Consider the following 21000-nt stretch of genomic DNA (forward strand, 5'->3'; position numbering starts at 1 on the left):
CTCAAAGTCTCAAGTTTAAAGCTTTCCATCGAGCTGCGCTTCTAGGTACGTGCAAGTGCAACTCACCTAGGTCAACATGACCAGAAGGCTGTCGATGTTACCGTCGCTGCGGTCGGTGCTTCGTCCCACACCCACCTTTCGGAGCAGACCATGTCGAAGCGCGATTACGAGGCGATCCCTTGTGTCCGCTGCTGACATCAAATTCGGGCAGCCCTTGCACGAGACGCACCCACACCTGGTGCAGCCAGGCGAGCGTAAGACGCATCTGGAGGTTTACATACGATATTTCATGGCTAATGCAAATTCTAGTCACGCCCGGTATCTCTGCTCTCGAATATCATCATCGTCGCGCAGCCCTCGCCCGCAAGCTACCTCACAATAGTGCTGCAGTACTCGCGGCAGCCGACATCAAGTACCGTTCTGGAGCCGTGTTCTACGAATTCCATCAGGATCCGAACTTCTTCTACCTGACTGGCTTCAACGAGCCAGAAGCCATTGCGGTAATCGAAAAGGGAAACTCCGACGTGGAATATACCTTTCATCTCTTCGTACGACCAAAAGATGAACGCGCGGAGCTATGGGATGGCGCTCGCTCAGGCGTGCAGGCTGCTCAGGACGTCTTCAATGCAGACGAGGCGGGTGACATTGATACAATCGCGAGAGTTCTCMCTAGTCTGCTGGACGATGCTAAAGAGGTGTACACGGATATTGGCGTAGGTCGACGAGGAAGTCCTCTCAGCCGATTCATTGCAGGGTCTCCACGTTCAGATGGACTGGCCAAGCTGCTGAGMAGTACTTCTGTTAAACCACTGCGACCACTTATGAATGAGTTGCGGGTCACCAAGTCAGAAGCAGAGCTGGACTGCATGCGAAAAGCAGGCGCTTTGTCTGGAGCAGTAATCACTCAAGCTATGAAGAGGACTCCCAAGACCGAGAAACAGCTCTGGGCAGATCTTGCGTATGGCTTCCGAACCGGGGGCTTGGATGGCGAGGCATATGTTCCCGTCGTTGCTGGTGGCAGAAACGCCCTCAGCATACATTATGTGCGAAATGATGCTCCATTGAAAGATGGAGAAGTCGTTCTGGTTGATGCGGGTGGGGAATACGGCGGCTACATCACAGACATCACAAGGACGTGGCCTGTGAATGGGCGCTTCACAGATCCACAGCGCGATATGTACACTATGATCCTGAACGCGCAAAAGAGCTGTGTAAGCCTATGCAGGGAAGATGCGGGCATGACATTGGACAAAATTCATCGCATATGCGCCAATGCATTGGAGGATGGTTTAAAGTCTCTGGGATTTGATGTGTCTGGCGATGCGATGGATAAGCTCTTTCCACACCACGTTGGTCACTTCATCGGTCTGGATGTGCACGACGCCCCCGGGTATTCGAGAACGGGACCTTTACGGCAAAATCAATGCATCACAATTGAGCCGGGAATCTACGTCTCAGACGACGAGCGATGGCCACAGCACTTCCGCGGCTTAGGCATCAGAATCGAAGACTCGGTGGTGATCGGACAAGGCCAGGTCGAAGTTTTGACGCAAAGTGCCGTGAAAGACGTGGAAGACGTGGAACATTCCACGCAGAGATGACCCGAGCTGCCGACTTCACAACACAGTGAGATCGACGTCAGAATGGCAATACTTACCACGATCAGATCGGTCAATGCTCCACTCACCAGGTTGCTGCTTGCTGGGGGAAAGGTGCAAGGCCGGTAGCAAGGATTGCCCATGCTCGACCGACTCCGTTGATTCGGACCCAAAGCGTACCTGTKTAGCGATCTCGTAGCACATATCGTACTTTGCGCTACCACGGAGATCATCGACATACCGGCCGAACAGCTCTGCTGCATGGGATAACAGACAATGCTCTTTGATATCAAAAGTACTGTTGCTGCTGGCCAATGTGAACACGGCTGCGAACTAGCAGCACCTCGCCAACCTGTTGCGGTCCGGAACTCCTTGAACACATCCGAATGTGTGGGAGTGCAGTGCAGAGCTGAGGGCGTACAGGGATTAGCTCTTCCGGAGGCGCCACCATGCACTTTCGAACGTTTTCCCCAGGATATTACGGAATATGGAATATGTGCAATCGATGGTTCGGTTCCCCAACATTTCATACAGCACTTTCCTGCTGCCGGTGCCTCTCTAGTGCAGGTCCAAGCTACGATAAGCGATGCTACAGGGTGRAATCGTGACAAGCCAATTCGCTCCTGGGAAGATGTCAGGAACAGGGATCAGGCTGGTCATACCGCCGCACACTCTGCTTTGCAAGGTCGATGGTGGGCACTCTTGGGGCTGAAAGAAGCGACTTGCACCAATTTGTGRCTCATGTCAGCCACATGAATCTTGGCGGCTGTCAGGCTGTCACCTCGCGTGACATGCCGCCGCTTCATGAAGCTGACGATGGTACGTTGTATGCGTCCCCCGCTGTTGGGAACTTCTATCAGTCTTACCGCCAACTTAATCTCGAGGCTGGTCGAAGTCGGCCATAGAGAGTGTAGGTAGTCGTGCGTTGAGTGCTGCCAATCGTAGAACCTCCCTCAAGCGCTCCACTGTACTCCGTACAAGCTCGAGCGCCATTCGTACGCTTATGCGTAAATCTCGGGACACTAGTCCGGTCCATATGCAAAACCCAGCTCTTTGAGCTCGGCTGGCCAACGTCACCTACCGTGCAGCAGCGTGGTGGAATCACCACCAAGCCGCGTGGTGTATTTTGCGGCTTGTGGAGCTGACTGATTAATGGGGTCGATTCGGGATGGTCGCCGCCGGCCCCTAGATGTCCAGTGTTCGTGCCTGCTGTCGAGAACTAGGTCGTTCGATGGCGCCTCGGCACCGCGATCCCGCCGACACGCTCACACCACATGGCAACCTGGGAACGTGTGGAATTGCCCAAGTGGAAGTGCACAGTCCCGAGTGATGATGTTTGTGTAGCACCAATCGAGCACCCCCGTCGCCGACGGCGGCCGAGAACCCTCAAGCGTGATCTGAAAGAGAGAGTCTGCATGACCAAGACCAAGATTGGAACACCACAAAGACGGCAGACCTGCCTTCCTTTAAGACTGCGGTGCCTTCTACTGTGAGCCATTGGCGCCTGCCAGTATCCTTCGCATCGAACATCGCACCGACCCGACAACTTGATCGAAAACGTGGCCCTCACGTTTTCGTTGTTCTTGATCCTCACAAACACAACAGCTCGACAGGCTCTCTGCCTCCAGTGCACTTCGCCTGTCTCTCTCGTCTGCCGCACTGCAGACTCTTGCCATCATTCATTACAGTTCGTGCCACTACCGGCGCCTTCATCATGGTCTACTCTCTGGCCTATCGCCGCCCATCGCACATTGCCTCATCCTCGGCGGAGTCACTCAGCGGCGCAGAAAAACAAGAGTCCATCAATGAGTCGATACAGTCTGGCATCTCCTCCATGAGCCATGGTATCCCACCAGCGCTGTCATTTGATCGCATCATCGCTGGCGGAACGTGCCCGGTATGARAGACTCATATCCTAAACACTACATCGCCATGCTAACAGAAACGTAGCCGGTCACTGTACGAGACTTTATGAACTACGCCAAGTACATCGAACACTCTTCGGAGAATCTTCAGTTCTTCCTGTGGCACCGTGATTACACTGCCAGGTGGGAAAACTTGCAGAGTAGCGACAAGGCACTAGCACCAGAATGGACAACGAGCCTTGCTGAGGCCGATACTTTCTCACCTGCCCGCCCCAAGCGAGTGCCGGCACAGATCATGGAGATGTTGAAGAATACAGACTTTGCCGATCATGCCAAAGGACCGGTCGATCCATTCTCCTCTGCACCAAAGGCAGCGTCTTTCGAGGACAGAGGAGACAATCCGTCAGACTACGGCTCATCTTTTGGCGACGACAAGACTCTGCTCAACAGCAACGTCAGCGGCTATCGTGTCGCAGCTGAGCATGCGTTCGAGGATGCTGGCATGAAGTGGAAGCCTTGTTCGTATTCCGAATGCCACCGTCGCTAATCTCCTCCACTGACAAACTTCCAGTCTCCGCTCAGCCGTGCCGTGAGGAGGTGACACGGATCGTCAGCATTTACATTGCGGAAAACAGCCCTCGTGAGCTCAATATCTCCTCCAAGGAGAGACAAGCCGTCCTGCACGCGCTGCAGCACACGACTCATCCATCTGCGTTCCGCGATATCATCAGCACAGTTGAATACTCTCTGCGGAAGCAGGCCCACCMAAACTTCATACGCTGGAGCATCTGCAATGGCAACCGGCCTCGTGTGATCTTTGCACGGGGTCTAGGCGTCGCGTGTATCCTGTTCGGTTTCGTTGCGAATTTACTCATTACGCTCAGCTCTGCCGGGCGGGTCTGGAGAATCTTGCCCATCGTCGGATGGCTCCTTGGCATTTCCACACTGATTGCAGCATGGAAGGGAATGTGCGTAGTGTTGCATGGCCTGCATCACCGTCACCTACGACCCTGGGAGTTGTTCACGGACGACGCAGAGGAAGCCATGGATGAGAAGCTGTCGTCTGCAGAAAGTCTGGGCCACATCTCGCCCAAATCGTGCGAAGAAGAGCCTTGGGTTCCGCGCTATAAGAAACGCAACCTCATCAGGAAAATCTTCGACCGCGAGATCTGGATTCAGGAACCCGCTCTGCGGCAAATCCAGGACACGATCTTCTTGCAAGCGGTTCTAGGTGCTGTCGTTTCCTCGGCCATCATCGTCGGCATCTTTTGTGCGGTACCGTCCGGTCATCTGTTCTAGTACCAAGCGCTGGTACAACTTATGATCCACCTCGAAGACACCTTCTGAACATCAGGCTGCGATGACATTCATGGAACGAAGACGCTATCCCGGCAACAGTTAAGGAATCACCATTGCATCGCATTGCTATGAAATTGATGCGGATGAAGGGCGGGGTTGCTGAGAGAGGTCCAGTGAGACCGCGGGACGGCAGTCATGGGACACAAAAGCTGTGCAGTCAATATGGTCAGACATGTTACTTGCTAGGTGATAGTGTGCACCCATTGGCCTTCCAAAAAGCCGTCTCGGATATCGTATAACAGCATGCATGTAACCTCACTGTTTTCGGAGTATGGCGACGTTACCAGTGATCCAGACAAAGCATCGCGTTGAAGCTACTGAGAGTAGTGCAGTTGGCTCTCGAAATGAAGCGAACCATCATCAACTTCACGAACCCTCGGACATGCGCTGCTAATAATAGACAAGCTCGCTCCGCTAGCGCCTCTAGACCCTTGATGACATGAGTGAAACGCAGGAACCCGAACCCAAAAGTGGAGTGGACGGCATTGCGGTGTGGACTGCGGTATCAAAACATAAATCTGTTTCATTGGGATCTCCTTGAAGTGTTCTTAGACAAACAATCTTCTTTTCCTCCCAATCCAATTGAATACTCTGCATCGATCCATCGGCTTAAACTTATCGAAGGTCCCACGAACTCATCCCTTCTACGCCGGCATACAACAGCAAGAACCTAACAATGTCGCAATCCGCAAACGAGACTCCAAAGGCGAACGGCGAAACGCCCGCAGAGTCTCTCTTCTCACCCGCATTGATCTCTCCCACCGTCTCGTCCGCTCTCCCCGAAGGATACTCCATGCGACCGCTCCAACGCACCGACTTCGACCTGGGTTTCCTCGATGTGCTACGAGTCTTGACTCACGTCGGAGATGTCACCAAGCCGGAGTTTGAGAAGCAGTTTGATGCGATGAAGGCAGGTGCAAGTACATACCATGTGCTAGTAATCTTGGATGGAGAGAAGAAGATTGTAGGCACAGGAGCGCTCATTGTGGAGCGGAAATTGTAAGCACGCTCCATCGCGTTGGAACTCGTGTTCAATTACCTTATGGTTGCTAACTCGAGGGCGTCTGCAGTATACATCACCTCGGYGTCGTGGGCCACATCGAGGACATTGCGGTCTCAAAGGATCAGCAGGGAAAGAAGCTGGGATTGAGGATTATACAGGCATTGGATTTCGTAGCGCAGAACACCGGCTGCTACAAGGCCATCTTGGACTGCTCGGAGGCCAATGAGGGTTTCTATGTCAAGTGCGGATTTAAGAGAGCTGGACTGGAGATGGCACACTACTACGACCGCCCTTAGACTGAGACAATACACGGAGAGCTGTACCGGTATGGCATGGCATGGCACATTCCTACATGGGAGTTTACGAGAGTGTGTAGCATTTGCAGAGTGCTGGACAGGCGGATATACGACAGAGAGTCTTGGAAATCATGTGGGCGGGAGGTAGAAAACGCAGGACGTTTGGACCGCGGACCGCATGCAAGAGATGAACTATGGGATACAAGTAGATGAGTTGGTCTTCACAGCTTTGTTAGTCCATGTGTTGGACTGCTCAATTCAAAGTTGCTCAACGATAAGTGAATTTTTGGTTCTTCCATCAATATGATAATCAACCACACCATCGAGGAGGACTGTGAAGCTGTGAGATGCAATCTCTAGGAAGAGGAGAATTTCCAAACACCCTTTGTTTCAAGTAATCACCAAGTTTCGTTTTGCGTTAACATTGACTGCGGAATCTGCCAAGCCAAGCTCAGATTTCCTCAGCTTGTCTTCACCTCAACAACACGCATCGAGAAAACACCAAAAACGCAATTGGTCAACGTCACATCTAAGGGGTGCGAAACGATGGCAGCAACGACAAAGAAGAATTCCCAAAAATCATCGGWTCAAGCAACCAAGAAGCCCGAGTTCAAGCCCAAGGATCATTCTCAACTTCACTCGCTGCTCACCTTACCAGACGAGCTATGGCAAACAGTACTGGAAGCAGCCTGCACATTTCCTCCAGAGATATTCAGAGGAGTCATGTTGAATCTCGTGAAGAATCCCAACGTGACCTCCAGTCATCTATTTCGCGCAGACATTTTCTACGACAGTGAGAACGATCTTCTCCTCAACCCTGATGATCCCAGCCAAGGCATGGCGAAGCACATGAAAGCAGAATACCGGCCGAGGTCAACACAATGGCCAGATTTCACTCTGGATAGAACGATTGTGCGGCAGTTGGTTCCTCGCAATCCACAGGTTGACAACCCTTTGATCCAGACTTGCCAATTCTTTCACAGGCATGGCATGGCCGAGAGTGACGAGATGGAGCAGATCCTGGTGGTGTATACTCCGCATGTTGAGCGGCCGGAAGACGTACCYTTCTACCACCCGCAAGTGTCTCAATTGGCATTTCTACATACCTGGCAGCCCGTACCCGCTGAACCGGATATTTCAGGTGGCTCTTTGAGTTTACTCTATCGACTATTTCCCGATGGCTCGTTGGAAACTAAGCTCTCTCGAACTGCTCTTCGTCTACTGCAGACCGTTCACAAGCACGGCGAGGGTCAGCATGCTGGTTATGAGAAGCGTGTACATCACGATCAGATCATCCCGCAGAAACGTTACCAAGATACATATACCCGTTTGAAAACCGCATACGGCAGGAAGCTTTCGGAACAGTGGGTTGAAGTCACAGATCCTGGAAAGMACGTTTTTGAAGATATTGGAATCGCGGCTTTCTTGATTGAGCTGTGGCGGGACCTCTACGTCTTACCCGGTATACAGTCACGTCAAGACGATACCTCTGAGAAGCCGCCTTTCCCTGGTTTTGTCGACATTGGCTGTGGTAATGGTCTGCTTGTCTTCATCCTTCTCAGTGAAGGCTACCAGGGCTGGGGATTCGATGCAAGAGCGCGCAAGACGTGGAGCACATTCCCCTCTGAGATTCAAGAGAAACTCCAGCAACGAATTCTGGTGCCTGGGATTCTGCAGCAGCAGCATGCTTCTTCAATAAGCGTAGAGGACTGGCACGATGGCATCTTCCAAAAGGGCGCGTTCATTGTGTCGAACCACGCGGATGAGTTGACACCATGGACGCCTCTACTCGCATACCTCAATCATTCTTCTTTCATTGCAATTCCATGCTGCAGCCATGATCTAGCAGGAGCAAGATTCCGAGCGCCACTTATGAGCAAAGGCGCGAAAATCGCACACGACCGGTTACCTCAGCAGTCAAAGAATGATCCAGACGACGAAGTAGAACCCTCGCCGTGTGTGAATGGCCAGGCTGCAGAGACGGGCTCCCTCAAACGATCCGAAGAACAAAAGAAGATGCCTTCTGCATATTCGACGCTGTGCTCTTACGTTACTAGTCTCGCCATGGAAGTTGGGTACAGGCCCGAGCAGGACGTGTTGAGGATTCCAAGTACGAGGAACTCGTGCATTGTGGGAAGATACAGGGACGAGGGAGAGGTTTCTGATGATGAGGATGTCAGATTACAGACTGTCGTGGAGCTCGTTGAACGGGAGTTGAAGACTGGAATCTCCTCAGTTGCAGCAGATTGGATCAACAGAGCCGAGAAGTTGATGAAAAAGCCCACCAGTGGGCATTGATACGGCACAATCGAATCAAGCAAAATTGGTTATAATTCATGGTATCCGCTTTGCTCATGCAACGCTCGCTCGCTGTGTGATCAGAAATGTCAAAATTCTCCTGAATAACTAGCTCTGTGCTCAATCTCTCGGTCCTTCCCAATACGTCGGAGAGGGCCATGAGCAAGGCTAGAGATTCCTGGCCTCGTGAAAGATCATCGTCTCAAGATGTGTTGCCTCCTGCATCGCAGATAGGCGTCCAAATATGCCGTGAGGGTCGTCGCATCTTCATGATCATTCATTCCAAAGCTTCAGGCATGGGCACTGCAAGCCGTCAGCTTCTTGATCAAGACCAAGACTGCTGAACACTTACCTTCTAGTCTGAATAGWAGCCATCTTTGCCATGATGCTCGGACGCGCGTCTACGCCTGCAGTCGGTTAGTCTTCACCGCTGCACAAAACTCACACCTCCAAAGCCTCGAAAGCTGCGTAGCATCACCATCGCCAGCTTTCGAGGCTTGTGTTGAAGCTCACCTCGAATCTGACTGTGGCGGATCACGCTTGCTTGTCGGCTTGCGAGGGCGGTCATCCACGTACCTCTCCCTAGCTTGAAAGGCATTAGCACCCATCGCTCCTACCAAAGCACCGATCGATGATGACAAGACACCATGCCCGACTTCCTCGCCCAGCAATCCACCTGCGAGTGCGCCGACTGCTGTATAGCCAAGGCCGCGCTTGGAAATGTCTACGTTATCTTGGATGATGGACTTACCTGAACCGCGCGACTTGCCCCGATCGCCGTGTCTGCTACGCTCTCTCTGTCCAGAGCGTCTGCCACTGCGACTTTCCGGAGACTCGTGCCTCTCCCAGGAGTGCTCGCGTCTAGCAGCTCTCCGATGTGAGGGAGACTCTTGTCTCTCCCGGGATGATTCACGTCTTGAAGCTCTCCGACGAGGGGGAGAGCGTGAYCCCCGCCGCACGTTCTCATCATCATACCCACTCTGGCGATCATCAACATGATGAGTGTTGTGATTGGGATCCACCAGATAACCAGGCTGGTTTCCTGCGGGAGCTTCCTGCGCAAGTGGGTTTTGCTGGTATCCAGCTGGAGGACGCTGGACTGGTGGCCGCGATCCTGATGGCGAGAAGATCTGATTCGTGGAGTTGGGTTGAACAGAGCCTTGTTCGGACTGCGGTGGCGGAACAAAGTCTTCCTGTTGGTCTGGGGGATGCTTCGGGCCACCGTAGATGTGGGCGTATGGCACGTAACCGGTGGAGATGCCACCCCGCAAACTCGAAGTCGATTGTGCGCCACGATGTGGGCCTGGTGCAGGCGAGCCGTATGCAGATGATGAACTCACAGTAGCTGCACCTCCCATTGCTGCAGGAGCTGCGTAGTAGCCCATTGGTGGTCGGTCGAGCGGTCCTTGCATCCGTGGGCTTGTAGGATATGGAGCTTCCTTTGGCGGACGGGGTTGGCGTGGGTTGGTGTCGCGGAAGGGAGGTCTATGGCCGTCACCATAACCATACCGATCATCCGAGTCACGTCTACCAGCCCTGCTACGCTGTCGTCGAGGCCGATTGTTGATCTCGTCGAATCCACCGTCGTTGCCGCCGTCAAATCGCGTGTGTCCATCACCTTGGCCAGAACGGCGATGACCGTGATCGCGGTGTCCATCAGAACGATATCCGTCGTCGTAATCACTTCTACGCGATCGGTCATCGTCGTACTCGTCGTCGCTGTATCGGCGACTGCTCCGGCTTTTCTTCATGCTGCCCTTCTTCTTGGAGGACTTTGCCGACTTCTCATCGACTTGAGATCGATTCTTCGATCCAGATCCGAAGAAACCACCGGGTATTTTCTCAAACCAGTGGTCGGGCACCTGGAAATAGTCAACATCGAAAACCGGTTGGTGATTTTCATCTCCAGCAAGATAAACAAGGCAGCGATACCTTGTCGGCGCCCCACATCACACCTATCATATCGAGCCGTCAGCTAGATGCTCCATGCATAATCCCCGCAACCTTGGCGGAATACATACCGCGCAATATCAACTTCTCTGCTGCCATCTTGGATGTTGGATCGTTGATGTCGCGGAGAGGCAGTTGTTGCGTGGTTGGTGTTTGACATACCGTTGAATGCCAGCGGAGCCGCCATTTTGATGACGTCGCCGTGCGACGCGCCGCAGCTTTTGTATCTTGTGTTCCTCTATGTGAAGGCACACGCAGATCACACGAGTGAAGCAAGCAACCCAACAATTGTCACGGCCTTGACTTCACCAACTCCGTCTTTCCTCCTATTGTTACACAATCCTTGCAGGTCTGTCTCCCTGCTTCTTCCCAGAAGTAAGGTACCCGTGGGCAGCTCTCCGTGGTCAAGGACCTGAAGTTGGTGAATCCTCCTCTTTCAATCGGCCGGGGAAGCTTGCACGGTTTGGGCGTCGACAACCCAAGGATCCTTCGAGACAATCTCTACCAACGAGGATCGCAGCTGCAAACGCAAGAGATCAAGGATGAAGAAATAAAATTATACTTGTATTTGATGGCGTTGATGCTGACAAGACTCATGCGCCTCCAGAGGACGGAGGTCCGAGGAAGCGCATGAAGTGCAATATGGGCCCACGCCAGGAATGAGAAATGACGCCCCAACGTCACCGACTAAAGTAGCAGCAAAGAGTGCCCTCGGCGTCGACAAAACTTACTGCTCTGGCGTTGGTGTAAGCGCAAGAATGGGTCAGGTGGGTAATTGATGGTGAGATGCGAGCCATTATTTCTCCTCTGTGGCCCACGTCACTGCTCCATCTGCAGGGATTGTRGCTCCATGTGCAGGGATTGTAGCCGAGCGATGTGATGCGCGAACGCCCCACCTTTTGAGATGTCTCCAACATTGGTTTTGAGGAAGAGGACGATTATTAGCATCTTCATCACAAGGTCACTGAAGTGTTTCCAACCCGCCTTTCTTCACGCAAGGCCAACCCATCGTCAACAAGTTTCGAAGTAAAAGTGCTTTCGCATTCCAATGTGTGCATCTAGATTCTATATCGAGAGGGTATCATCATCATCATAAAAGCGATCCGCAATCCTTTCCCATGCAATACTTTTTTACGCCAAAGTCAACAGCAAGGCCTCGCTGGCCCGCACAGTGGTGGTCATAACACCATTGGAAGCTCGAATTGTCTGCGTAGTAGACGCAGTCTTCACAGGCCGTCCATTACTCTGGAAGGTCCAGCTATCGCCTTTCCACGAAATCTTACTTGCATCTTGCACGTTTGCTCCTCCAGCAGCAGTCAACTTCTCAACCTTGACATTACCAGAGTAGGTGCCAGCTTTGAAATTGACGGTCCTTGAAGGACGAATGGTGTTGGAGGAAGCGCTCCATTCTTGCAGGTTGATCAGTACGATCTTGGTAATCCTGCCGGCGCTGTTGTAGATTGCGTACGCGGACAGGAGGTCCTGACCGAGCTTGAGATCCGCGATACGGATATCGCCAGAGTTCCCAATCACATCTGCGACAAATGGGTGGGCGTAGTAAGGTGGTAGTACAGCGGCGGGCTTGCCAAAGTATTCCACGCCTCTCCAAGATGTATACGCAAAGCCAGTAGATTGCTGGACGTTCATACGCTTGAAATTGAGCGTCATCCCGTACAACATGTAATCCACCAGCCACAAGGCAGATCCAAATACGCCGAGTGTTGCCTCGTTGTCGCTGCTGAAAGTGTTGCTGTTCACCTCGGCGAGATAGATGGGGATCCTGGGGCGGTTGGTCTTCAGCCAGGCGACAGGTGCCTTGTATGGATCGAGCTTCTGCGCAATGCGCGTGTGATTCATGTAGTTCTTCTGTAGGGTTATTGAAGGGTTGTTGGTGCTTTCCATGTAGTGATGCAACGCTGCAGATCGGATAGTGGTGGCATCTCCTTGGCCCTTTTCGAACGTGTTCGCGATACACCAAGGGCAGTTGTTGCCATAGTAGACAGGAGCTTGGTACTTTTTCATACCAATGGCTGTGGTGAGAGCATCCTTGTACTCGTTCCACTCCTTCAAATATGCAACTGGATTGTACGTGCCTGGCCTGTTAACGTTCGGGTAGAAATCAATCTCGTTGCCAACTTCAAGCGCCTCAAGATTGTCGCCAATGTATTTCATAGCCTCTCTTGCGCCCGCGACGGCATTTTGCTTGGCAGAGAAGTTTGCCAGCTTCACCATGTATGTCCATTGCACGCCAGGGAAACTGGCAAACCCCTCAAACCATGCAGTCCCAAGTCGCATCCCTTTTGGGATACCTCCAGGCACAGCATTCGAGGGCAGGGTAAGAGCAGTTCGTTGATTTGGATCGTACACGGCAAAATCAGCCGATGTACCGCCAACTCGGATCTGAACCGGAGCACCCGTCCGGTCTGAGATAGTTTGGATCAAATTTCGCGAAAATATGTTTGGTACGGAAATATTGCCCGCGTACTCTTGGAATGAATGGCCAGATATCGCGAAGCCTGGTCATGGAGACGTCGTTAGCAGGCTGCAATGTCAAAGCGACGCGCGAGTCAATAATGATGATCGAGAACTCACCTGGATATCCATGATCAACCACATCGGATGCAGTATTTGGGACCGTTGCAGGAACATTAATCGTCGCTGATTGTCTCTCAGATAAAAGGGGACTCTGTATGGACAACGACACTCCCAATGGGAGCAGAAGAAGAGAAGACCACACCATTGTGCAGGCGGACAGGACTGCTGCGGCCTTCATTATTGGCGCGGGTATCGCTTTGCCTTATAGGAGGTTCGTATTCTGCAGTGACCAATAGTTGCACCCGAGCAATAGCCATTCCTTGGACCCCTTGTTGCGCCATGGGCCTCCAAGATGAGCCCAGGTGGGATCTACGCCACTATAGTCGACGATGTTAATCTTGACCTATTTTGGGTATCTTGCAAGGCCCGGCTTTGTGGCAGCGTTCCGTCGAGCCTGGAGTCCACGGCCAAGTTGCTTGGCCCAAGCGAGACATATTAACTCCAGCAGATGCCTCTGTGCATCGCATCTGAGCCGAACTATTGCAAGCCATGAGGCCGTGCACAGAGAGCCCAGAGGGATACCTTAGGGCCGAGGGGCTCCCATTGCCCCTCAGCGCGAAAAGCCAAGCTGCGCGATTTCTCCTGCTGTGTCTTATCTAGAGCTCTAGACACTGGATTGTTGGAACCACGATCTCATCATCTGCGCCATCATGCACGTGGAGGCATGTGATGCTAGCGATCGTGAGGCTTGAGGGTATGTGTTGGGCTAGGCGGTCGAGAGCGGAGTCCGTATGGTCCATCTCGTCTGTTGCGTGATAGTTCGTGATCGAGAGCGCGCCWTCCAAGAGAGCCGGGTGCCGAGCCGCTGCAAGATGCAAGACATTCCCCGAACGATGTTATCATATCCCCTCACTCTTGACACATGCTGGCAGGATGGAGCTCGACAAGGCAACTGCATCGGTGGGGCCCGCAAGCGGTATCTCCGTCGGTGAGCTTCACGTGAGATCTTCCAGACCCCCGTAGAAATCGACACAAATCTCGTGGCGGCAAGCCACCCATCTCGACCTCAGACAACACCTTGACAACGCATCCGCCATGACGCGCCGCCTGGTGTACGGTATTTCTCTGTGGGTCTTTTTGGGCGCTGCAGCTTGCGGAATCGCAGCCATCGCTCTGCCCAACTGGTACGTACTGCCTATCAGCTGGCAAATGAGTTGGCACACCGGCGGAATGTTGTCTAACACAGCGTCTCAGGATTTCTTACACCGCCGGCGACGATATCAAAGTGAATTACGGCCTGCATAAACGCTGCAGCAGCATCACTGGCAAATGTCTGCCCTTTCCACAATACGAGGACTGTCACGGTGACGACCGTTCATTCTGCGCGAAATGGCGGACAGCGGGGTTCTTCATGAACTTCTCCGTCGTCTTTGAGCTCGCCTGCGTCGTGGCATACATTACGGTGCTGTTTGGTGGAAGATCTGTGCGGGAGTCGGGCTGGAAGATGCTGGCGGGTCTGCTATCCACCGTCGCAGCGTCGCAAATGATCGCCATGGCTTTGATCGTATGTTTGACGGACATGATTGTAAAAGGTACGTGCTGACAATCACCAGGCTGCACTTTACGAAAACGACAAGCGATTCTTCGTGGGTTGGGAGCTCGACAAGTCCTGGGTACTCTGCACAGTATCATGGATTGTCCTCGCAGTCGATGCGATTGGCATAACGGCAGCTGCCTTTATACTACCCAGCGATGACGACTACGAACCTATACCTGATTATCCGCAATAAATCGTTGGAATACACAAAGCTTGGAAAGATTGGACAAGAATGGACTACATGGATCACATGGACAAATACAGGATAAGGTATTGGGAGGGTATATCAGCACCACGCTGTGTGTGCTACAGTCGAACAGACACCGACTACGCACGGTCGAAGGCGGCATTTCGTCATTCTAGTCATGAGATTCTTCCAATTGCTTCTTCACGTCACTCAACCATTGGTAAGAAATATCAACATGCGCGAAATCTTTCACGTCAGCGATCAGGTTCTCGTAGGGCTTTGGATCGACTTTAGAGAGTTCGATAAGCTTTTTGAAGTCGTCTAGGCCCTGCTGTGGCCTTTGAGCCTTGAAGGGCTGGGGCTTGCGGGAATTGTTGCTGGGAAATTGACCGAATGACATGGTTGATTCGTTTGAATGTCCAATGTAGCGATTGAATGGAGACTTCGAGCCCAGTTGTGACCGCATCTGTCAAGGGGGTATGGGATGGCAAGAGAGCCACAAGACGCTCAGGGTATTTGGTGTCTAAGGTATTGCCCGACTAGCTCTTCGCACCCTTCTGTCCACAACCCTGTGACCATGTGGTATGTTGCTGCTGCAAGGACAACACTTCCTCTCTACAAATTTCGTCGTAGCCGCGTGAGCCGCATGCAATGGAGTGACGGTAACGTTTCCGATGTTCCTACTCGACCACAATACGTCTCCGTTATGCTTTAGTCTTCTTCCAGCCCCTTAATGCTATCATCCACTAGATCTATAAGCCCAAATCAGTCAGTACACCGCTCCCTACTGGCCGACTACGGCTCACATGAAGAATACATTGATCGTCGTGGCGGCGTCAACCAAATCACTCACTGATCCAGCTCCGTTCAAAATGCCACCAAAGTCGAAGTTGTTGCCGTTCCCGGCAGAGTTTCCTTGGAGATTGTTAGCTAGTGTCTCGACCCGTTACGTTTGGTGAAGCTTAGGAAGACGAGCCATTTCCGAATTGCTGGGTAAGGACTGAATGTTAGCAGCGCTTCGAGTTGATGGCATATTTGCTGACGTTGTGCTTACGTTGCCTGAGCCCGAGCCGTTGCCCTGAAGGAAGGATGAATATTAGTCACTCAGGCAAAGTCTCTCTTTTTCAGGGCAAGTACTTACTGCTCCATTGCCTTTACCGTCACCGGTACCCTTGTTTCCTTCGCCTTGTTAGTTTGGGTTCGGATAGACTGAATCTCAGATCATACCGTTGCCCTAGATCAGGATCAGCATGCAGGTCGAAGAGTTCAATCGATTTTACTTACGGCTCCATTGCCTTCGCCGTCGCCAGTTCCCTTGTTTCCTTGTCCTTTGTCAGTACGATAGTGTACCATGAGGGACTTTGGCCTTGATGTGATGTGCAATGCTCGCCGGTGCGGCACCGGATGGTTTCAAGCCCAGGGCGTCAAACCATCCCAGCCCAAGGGAGAATCTGGCGAGCCACATCACACCACAGCTTCGGCCTGGATGTAGACGAACCGTTTCCATTCCCTTTGAATCTGTCAGCGCGCGTCAAGAGGTCAAAAGATGATCAACAAACCATTCCCTGCTCCATTTTGCTTTCCATCGCCAGTGCCTGCATTTCCTGCTATTGCGTCAGCATATATCGCCTTGGCTTGCATAGTACGCTACAGATCCCTCTCCGGGCTGGGTTGCTATTGCTATAGCGCTCCTTGGGTCCGATACGGAAGCAGAGAGATCATGGGGCGGCTTTTGGAAGAGAATACGACAAGTACTAAATCCTTGCGAACAGGCTAGAGCACGAGTGCCGTGCTCAAGCAAGTACGCTGCCATCCCAGAACTGTCCTGCATACGAAGCTGAACAATGGTTTACAGCTGCACATCCATTGAGGTGAAACTTCAAGCACAAGAAGCCTTAGACGCCGCACTTATTCGTACCGTTACCGTTCCCGACGATCGAGCCAAGAATCTCCTTCAACTGTTCCATCTTGTCGCCCGCGACTGGAATAGCCACGGCGTTGGGCTGTGGAATCGCAGCCGCAGAGACAGCGACCGCCGAGGCGACGACGGCAAAGATTGTAGAAAAACGCATGATGGAGGACGTGTGGTGAGGATAGAGGTGTGATTAAGATTAGAGATAAGCGTGGAAGACGGGGAATCAGTAAGAAGGCAAAAGAAGACCCCGGAGTTTCGAAAGGGAGGCTCGTATCTATCAGGAGGCAAACGCTCCAGCAATCGAGGGCGAGCTCTTCGAGCTTGGTTTTCACGGCGTGACGGACTCCTGATGCATTCTCAGTAGTCATCGAAGCAAAAGCTCCATGTGGTGAGCTGTGACTCGTGGCTCCGGCTTGGATCGACATTCCTTTTACTGTAGGAGGTACGAGTCTTATTAAACTCTTCGGAACGAGGACTCGTGGTGAAGAATATTGCGGCAAGCGAGTGCCACTGACCAGGAATGACGAATTCGCAGCCTGTGGTATCGCCAGAACAAGTTAACGCCATGCATAGTGTGCGAGATGGCGGGAGGAGTTGCCACATCGGGGAACAAGTCGTGCAGCATCTCAGAGATCTTCATGTCGCATTGTGAAGGATTCACAAATAGGCGACAGCGAGGGTTCCAACTCGGCGGGCTCTGGAGAGACGCATGCTCCAAGTCCACCACGTACAAACGTTTATGGGAGCTCAACAACCTCCAATATCYCTGCTAGCAGATGTGGACGCCGGTAGATTGCTTAAGCGTGGATAGTGGGTGAGCAGATGGGTGATGTCTTTGCCAAGATGTCGTGGCGGCACGGTTGGACACTCCACATGCGACCGTTGCGCGACGTAAACCATGTATACAGGTGGAGCCTGCTCCGGTGCCTTTTAATTGGACGAAAATGAAGCGCAGTGCAGATCGTCCTGTCGGCCTTCATAGGAGAAGCGAGACACACGCAGATTTGCAAAATGCATCACCGGTGTGAACCGCGAGGGTCTCATTCAACGGTGTTCGAATGTGCGAGTTTCAAGAAGGCGAACGGCTCAAAGTAACCATGGCTGACACTGTTTGGACAGATTCGGCGGCGACGCTCCGTATCTTGTAGTGAGTGTCTTGTCGGGATGCCCTCGCGCAATTACTGCAACCCCCTGAAGGAGCCACTCCAGTGCCATGAACCCGAATTCACATTCTGTGTCCCCAGGATTTCTCTTCATGAAAGGACCGCTGGTAGCTATGGTTGGAGCACTGAAGGCTGCACGCAGATAGGCCTCGAGCAAAGCATCTTGGGATGAGAACTATCAAACGTGGCATACCTGCAAGCAGGAAAATGGTGCGGATTTCGACGCCCACACTCCATGCTGGCATCAGTCCGTTAACAGCGGTAAAGGACCTCTTTGGCGATCCATCCTGTCCGTACCAAGTAACTGAATGGTCTGTAAAGGTGTGTATCTCTTCGCTCGATGTTTCTTTGCAGACGTGATGCCTTTGGCACTGCGAACTCACCTCTTGGACTTGTCTCACGCATCGTGTCTGGGAATTTTTGATAAGTGGTGCTTTCCTGTCTTACTCTGCTCAGCCTCCTCCATCGTCCATGTCTCGTGGGCTGGTGTCGACTCAGAGTCCCGCCGTCAGTTTTGTAATATTGAGAGATATTACCCTCCACGATGAGATCTACTCCTCAGGACCTATGAACAAGCGCTTCCATTTTGACGCAGGCGATGGAGCACATTGGAACAGCCAGGGAAACAGCCAAGACTTGAAGATCACGAACCCTATCAGAGCCCACGACGAGCTGCAGCTCACCTTTCTGCAGCTTATGAATTTACTTTGGAGTATAGCCAAGCCATGGCCACTTTGAAAGCCGGCCGCTTAGTATTCGAGGGATCGCTGTATTGGAAGTCAGCATTGAAGATGAGTCTGCCGGAGAGCAAGACCAATCTGAGTCCTGAGGGTGTACTATCTGTGTATTGATGGCGGCGATTCATGCTCCGACTTTCGCATGACCYAGTGCATGCAGGTTATCCGACAGGTGGTTCGTCCAGCGGGCTTCAGATTCCCGTCCAATGTGTCGACGTACCCGCATCACCATGGCCGAGTTGGTGCCGTGCCAAACTTCGGCAGCTCCAGCGCTTACTCCTGATAGGCAGGTTGACCTCGATCTCCTTCTCTGCAGGCTTGCGGAGTACCGAGCCTTGGTCTTTCAGGTGGAGGGTATGCTCATGTCGAACGTCGCTGCTTCCTCCAACAAAAGTTTACTGTCGTTCTCGATGGAAGAGGGGCCCGGGCCAGATCGCTCTGGCTGCTGCAGAAGCGAGCCAAGTGAGAATGATTGAAGAGGAAGATTTTGAATGGTGTTGTGAGAGTGCCGTGTTCAGGAGCCGCCGACCGTGGCATTTGCTTGGATCGAAACTCCTGAAACTCGGTGCTCACTTCAGGATCCTGACGCTGTGTTATGGCTCCGCCTTGATCACCGCACATGATTGTCTCCTGAGTCCGAGGATGTTCTGATGCATAAGCGACCTGCATAAATGTCTCGTGAACTGAGTTACAGGTAGAAAGCTGAAGCTTCGGTGTAAGTGAAGCTTGATTGTGCCTTCCCTCCTTTCCTCTCATGTCCTCTCATGTGAAGGTCTCCTCTCATGTGAAGAACTCCTCTCATGTGAAGATCTGGGGTTCCTTCTTCCAACAGTTTCCTTTTGTTTCCAACACAGGTATAAAAGACCGACTTGTTTGCTGCACACCTCTCATCCACTACATCAACCATCACTCATCAGCTCTGAAGCCTGCCAACAACAACAACATCAACCATTGCAACTCAACATCACCACAATGGCCCCTCACTACGGTACTGGCTACGACAAAGCAGGGTACGTTCTCGAAGATTATCTGCATGTTGAACTATGCTAACCATCCACGGTGAACAGTCGTAGCAACAACAATCTTCCAACGCAGTGAGTGAGCCCAGCAAGCCACCAAGATACCTATTGTCACGCCATCTAACTCTCTCTAGTATCAAGTGCAATGGAAAATGTGCTCGCGTCAAGGGTTCGGACTCATACTCCGGAAAGCAACTCGACATTCTGATTAAGAAGTTGCGCGATACTTCGCGCTTCGACGCGGCTAAAATGCCACTCATCTCATGCACGGGCTGTACGAGCCAGCAGGTCGTCGAACTCCGCTGCTTCGATTGTGAGCGGTGGATGGGGCTTGACAAGTTTTACAAGACACAGCGGAAAAAGCCCGATGATGCGGTAGGATCTTTCGACTGTCACACATATATTTTCACTTTCTGACCGTCGCATAGGAGTGCATCGAGTGTGTGACAAGGCGGGTTAACACGGAGCCGCACGAGGTTGGTCGTGACGACGACGAGGATGTTGCTGCTCCAGGTGAATCTGGCAGCGACTCGGACGACTACGAGGTATGCTAACAAGTATACCCTGTTCTTCACGACATTTGCTGATTTGCTGCAGGACTATCACATCAACAACRCGACGGGCAGCATTGCAGGTCTGTCCATAAGTAACAGCACTTACCCTTCTCAGACGGGCGCCAGCAGCTCCGGTGGTGTGAATGTGACCGGCAGCACTGCTGCTACCTCCCGCCAGACCCCTTCCGCGCAGGCCAGCAGCGTCGCCGGTACTGCATCCACTGTGCGCACTACTACCACCAAGTTCAATCCTCGCGGCTATGCCAGCTCAAGCAAGTCCACGGGAGGAGGAGGAGGAGCGTGGGCCAAGGTTCCAGCCGTGAGTTTCTGCCGTGCTGTCAACTGAAATACCCTTGCTAACCACGTGTCATAGGGCCGTTCCAAGGCCCCCGCGGAGGAAGGCAGCGACGACGATGACGACRAGGACGATGACAGGCAGCTCATCTCCGATAGCGATTGAGGGATGATCGAGCAAGGCACCTTGCACTATGCAAGATCTCTCTTGAGGACGTGCTACATCTGCGTTGTACACCTCTGCTGCTTTTTCAATTTATGCCGAGATTTGATACTTCTGGGCGATGACCGTCTCCTTGCAAGGAAAATCTCGAGGCGATGGTTCAGGGGATGGATCGGGAATCTCGTGCACCTCTTAGCATCACATTGGCCTTCACATGCATTTTTCACCAACACACAAATGGAAATGGAAAAAGTTTGCCAATTGAAGAATTTGATTTCGAACAATGTCTCCGTGAAGAACTCCTTGCTTCCATCCAAAATCCCAAAAGCGCCGGATTACGAACAGTAATTTCTAACTAATAAGGTAGCCTACGAGAGTTTTGTATGTGTGTGTTTAATGGTTTGGATGATGATGAGTGATGAAAAATTTGCGCGTATGCGCGTGCGTGACGGTGGATGGCAGTATAA

At 52.3% G+C, this 21000-nt stretch overlaps 10 protein-coding genes; 6 read left to right on the plus strand and 4 right to left on the minus strand.

The window, feature by feature from the left end:
* Window positions 1-76: 76 nt before the first annotated feature.
* Window positions 77-1601, plus strand: RCC_06948 (related to E.coli X-Pro aminopeptidase II; the record flags this gene model as incomplete). XM_023772208.1 has 2 exons in its annotated part: window positions 77-254; window positions 310-1601. 2 exons carry the CDS (start codon window positions 77-79, stop codon window positions 1599-1601), a joined length of 1470 nt encoding a protein of 489 aa, XP_023627976.1.
* A 1711-nt stretch (window positions 1602-3312) lies between these two features.
* Window positions 3313-4762, plus strand: RCC_06949 (uncharacterized protein; the record flags this gene model as incomplete). XM_023772209.1 has 3 exons in its annotated part: window positions 3313-3495; window positions 3549-3981; window positions 4035-4762. The coding sequence occupies 3 exons, from the start codon at window positions 3313-3315 to the stop codon at window positions 4760-4762; spliced, it is 1344 nt and encodes a 447-aa protein (XP_023627977.1).
* A 736-nt stretch (window positions 4763-5498) lies between these two features.
* On the plus strand, window positions 5499-6121 carry RCC_06950 (probable glucosamine-phosphate N-acetyltransferase; the record flags this gene model as incomplete). XM_023772210.1 has 2 exons in its annotated part: window positions 5499-5821; window positions 5893-6121. 2 exons carry the CDS (start codon window positions 5499-5501, stop codon window positions 6119-6121), a joined length of 552 nt encoding a protein of 183 aa, XP_023627978.1.
* Window positions 6122-6667: 546 nt separating this feature from the next.
* RCC_06951 (related to tRNA (uracil-O(2)-)-methyltransferase) lies at window positions 6668-8419 on the plus strand (the record flags this gene model as incomplete). Its single annotated transcript, XM_023772211.1, has 1 exon — window positions 6668-8419. The coding sequence occupies one exon, from the start codon at window positions 6668-6670 to the stop codon at window positions 8417-8419; it is 1752 nt and encodes a 583-aa protein (XP_023627979.1).
* Window positions 8420-8709: 290 nt separating this feature from the next.
* RCC_06952 (uncharacterized protein) lies at window positions 8710-10556 on the minus strand (the record flags this gene model as incomplete). Of its 2 annotated transcripts, XM_023772212.1 has the most annotated exons (7): window positions 8710-8722; window positions 8772-8826; window positions 8933-8943; window positions 8996-9005; window positions 9171-10281; window positions 10352-10374; window positions 10532-10556. In XM_023772212.1, the coding sequence occupies 7 exons, from the start codon at window positions 10554-10556 to the stop codon at window positions 8710-8712; spliced, it is 1248 nt and encodes a 415-aa protein (XP_023627980.1). The 2 variants fall into 2 exon arrangements, with proteins under 2 accessions (XP_023627980.1, XP_023627981.1); XM_023772213.1 differs by lacking the exons at window positions 8710-8722; window positions 8933-8943 and having other exon boundaries at window positions 8775-8826.
* A 944-nt stretch (window positions 10557-11500) lies between these two features.
* On the minus strand, window positions 11501-13142 carry RCC_06954 (uncharacterized protein; the record flags this gene model as incomplete). XM_023772214.1 has 2 exons in its annotated part: window positions 11501-12885; window positions 12962-13142. 2 exons carry the CDS (start codon window positions 13140-13142, stop codon window positions 11501-11503), a joined length of 1566 nt encoding a protein of 521 aa, XP_023627982.1.
* An 857-nt stretch (window positions 13143-13999) lies between these two features.
* RCC_06955 (uncharacterized protein) lies at window positions 14000-14694 on the plus strand (the record flags this gene model as incomplete). XM_023772215.1 has 3 exons in its annotated part: window positions 14000-14088; window positions 14159-14468; window positions 14518-14694. The coding sequence occupies 3 exons, from the start codon at window positions 14000-14002 to the stop codon at window positions 14692-14694; spliced, it is 576 nt and encodes a 191-aa protein (XP_023627983.1).
* A 796-nt stretch (window positions 14695-15490) lies between these two features.
* On the minus strand, window positions 15491-16760 carry RCC_06956 (uncharacterized protein; the record flags this gene model as incomplete). XM_023772216.1 has 9 exons in its annotated part: window positions 15491-15603; window positions 15661-15688; window positions 15743-15766; window positions 15830-15867; window positions 15916-15922; window positions 15973-16010; window positions 16187-16198; window positions 16248-16292; window positions 16607-16760. The coding sequence occupies 9 exons, from the start codon at window positions 16758-16760 to the stop codon at window positions 15491-15493; spliced, it is 459 nt and encodes a 152-aa protein (XP_023627984.1).
* A 929-nt stretch (window positions 16761-17689) lies between these two features.
* Window positions 17690-18171, minus strand: RCC_06957 (uncharacterized protein; the record flags this gene model as incomplete). XM_023772217.1 has 3 exons in its annotated part: window positions 17690-17898; window positions 17960-18079; window positions 18150-18171. 3 exons carry the CDS (start codon window positions 18169-18171, stop codon window positions 17690-17692), a joined length of 351 nt encoding a protein of 116 aa, XP_023627985.1.
* A 1304-nt stretch (window positions 18172-19475) lies between these two features.
* RCC_06958 (uncharacterized protein) lies at window positions 19476-20536 on the plus strand (the record flags this gene model as incomplete). XM_023772218.1 has 6 exons in its annotated part: window positions 19476-19513; window positions 19571-19597; window positions 19657-19897; window positions 19951-20067; window positions 20120-20395; window positions 20450-20536. The coding sequence occupies 6 exons, from the start codon at window positions 19476-19478 to the stop codon at window positions 20534-20536; spliced, it is 786 nt and encodes a 261-aa protein (XP_023627986.1).
* Between the last annotated feature and the right edge of the window lie 464 nt (window positions 20537-21000).

This window comes from Ramularia collo-cygni (assembly GCF_900074925.1).
Source record: "Ramularia collo-cygni strain URUG2 genome assembly, contig: RCC_scaffold10, whole genome shotgun sequence".
Lineage (NCBI taxonomy): Eukaryota > Fungi > Ascomycota > Dothideomycetes > Mycosphaerellales > Mycosphaerellaceae > Ramularia > Ramularia collo-cygni.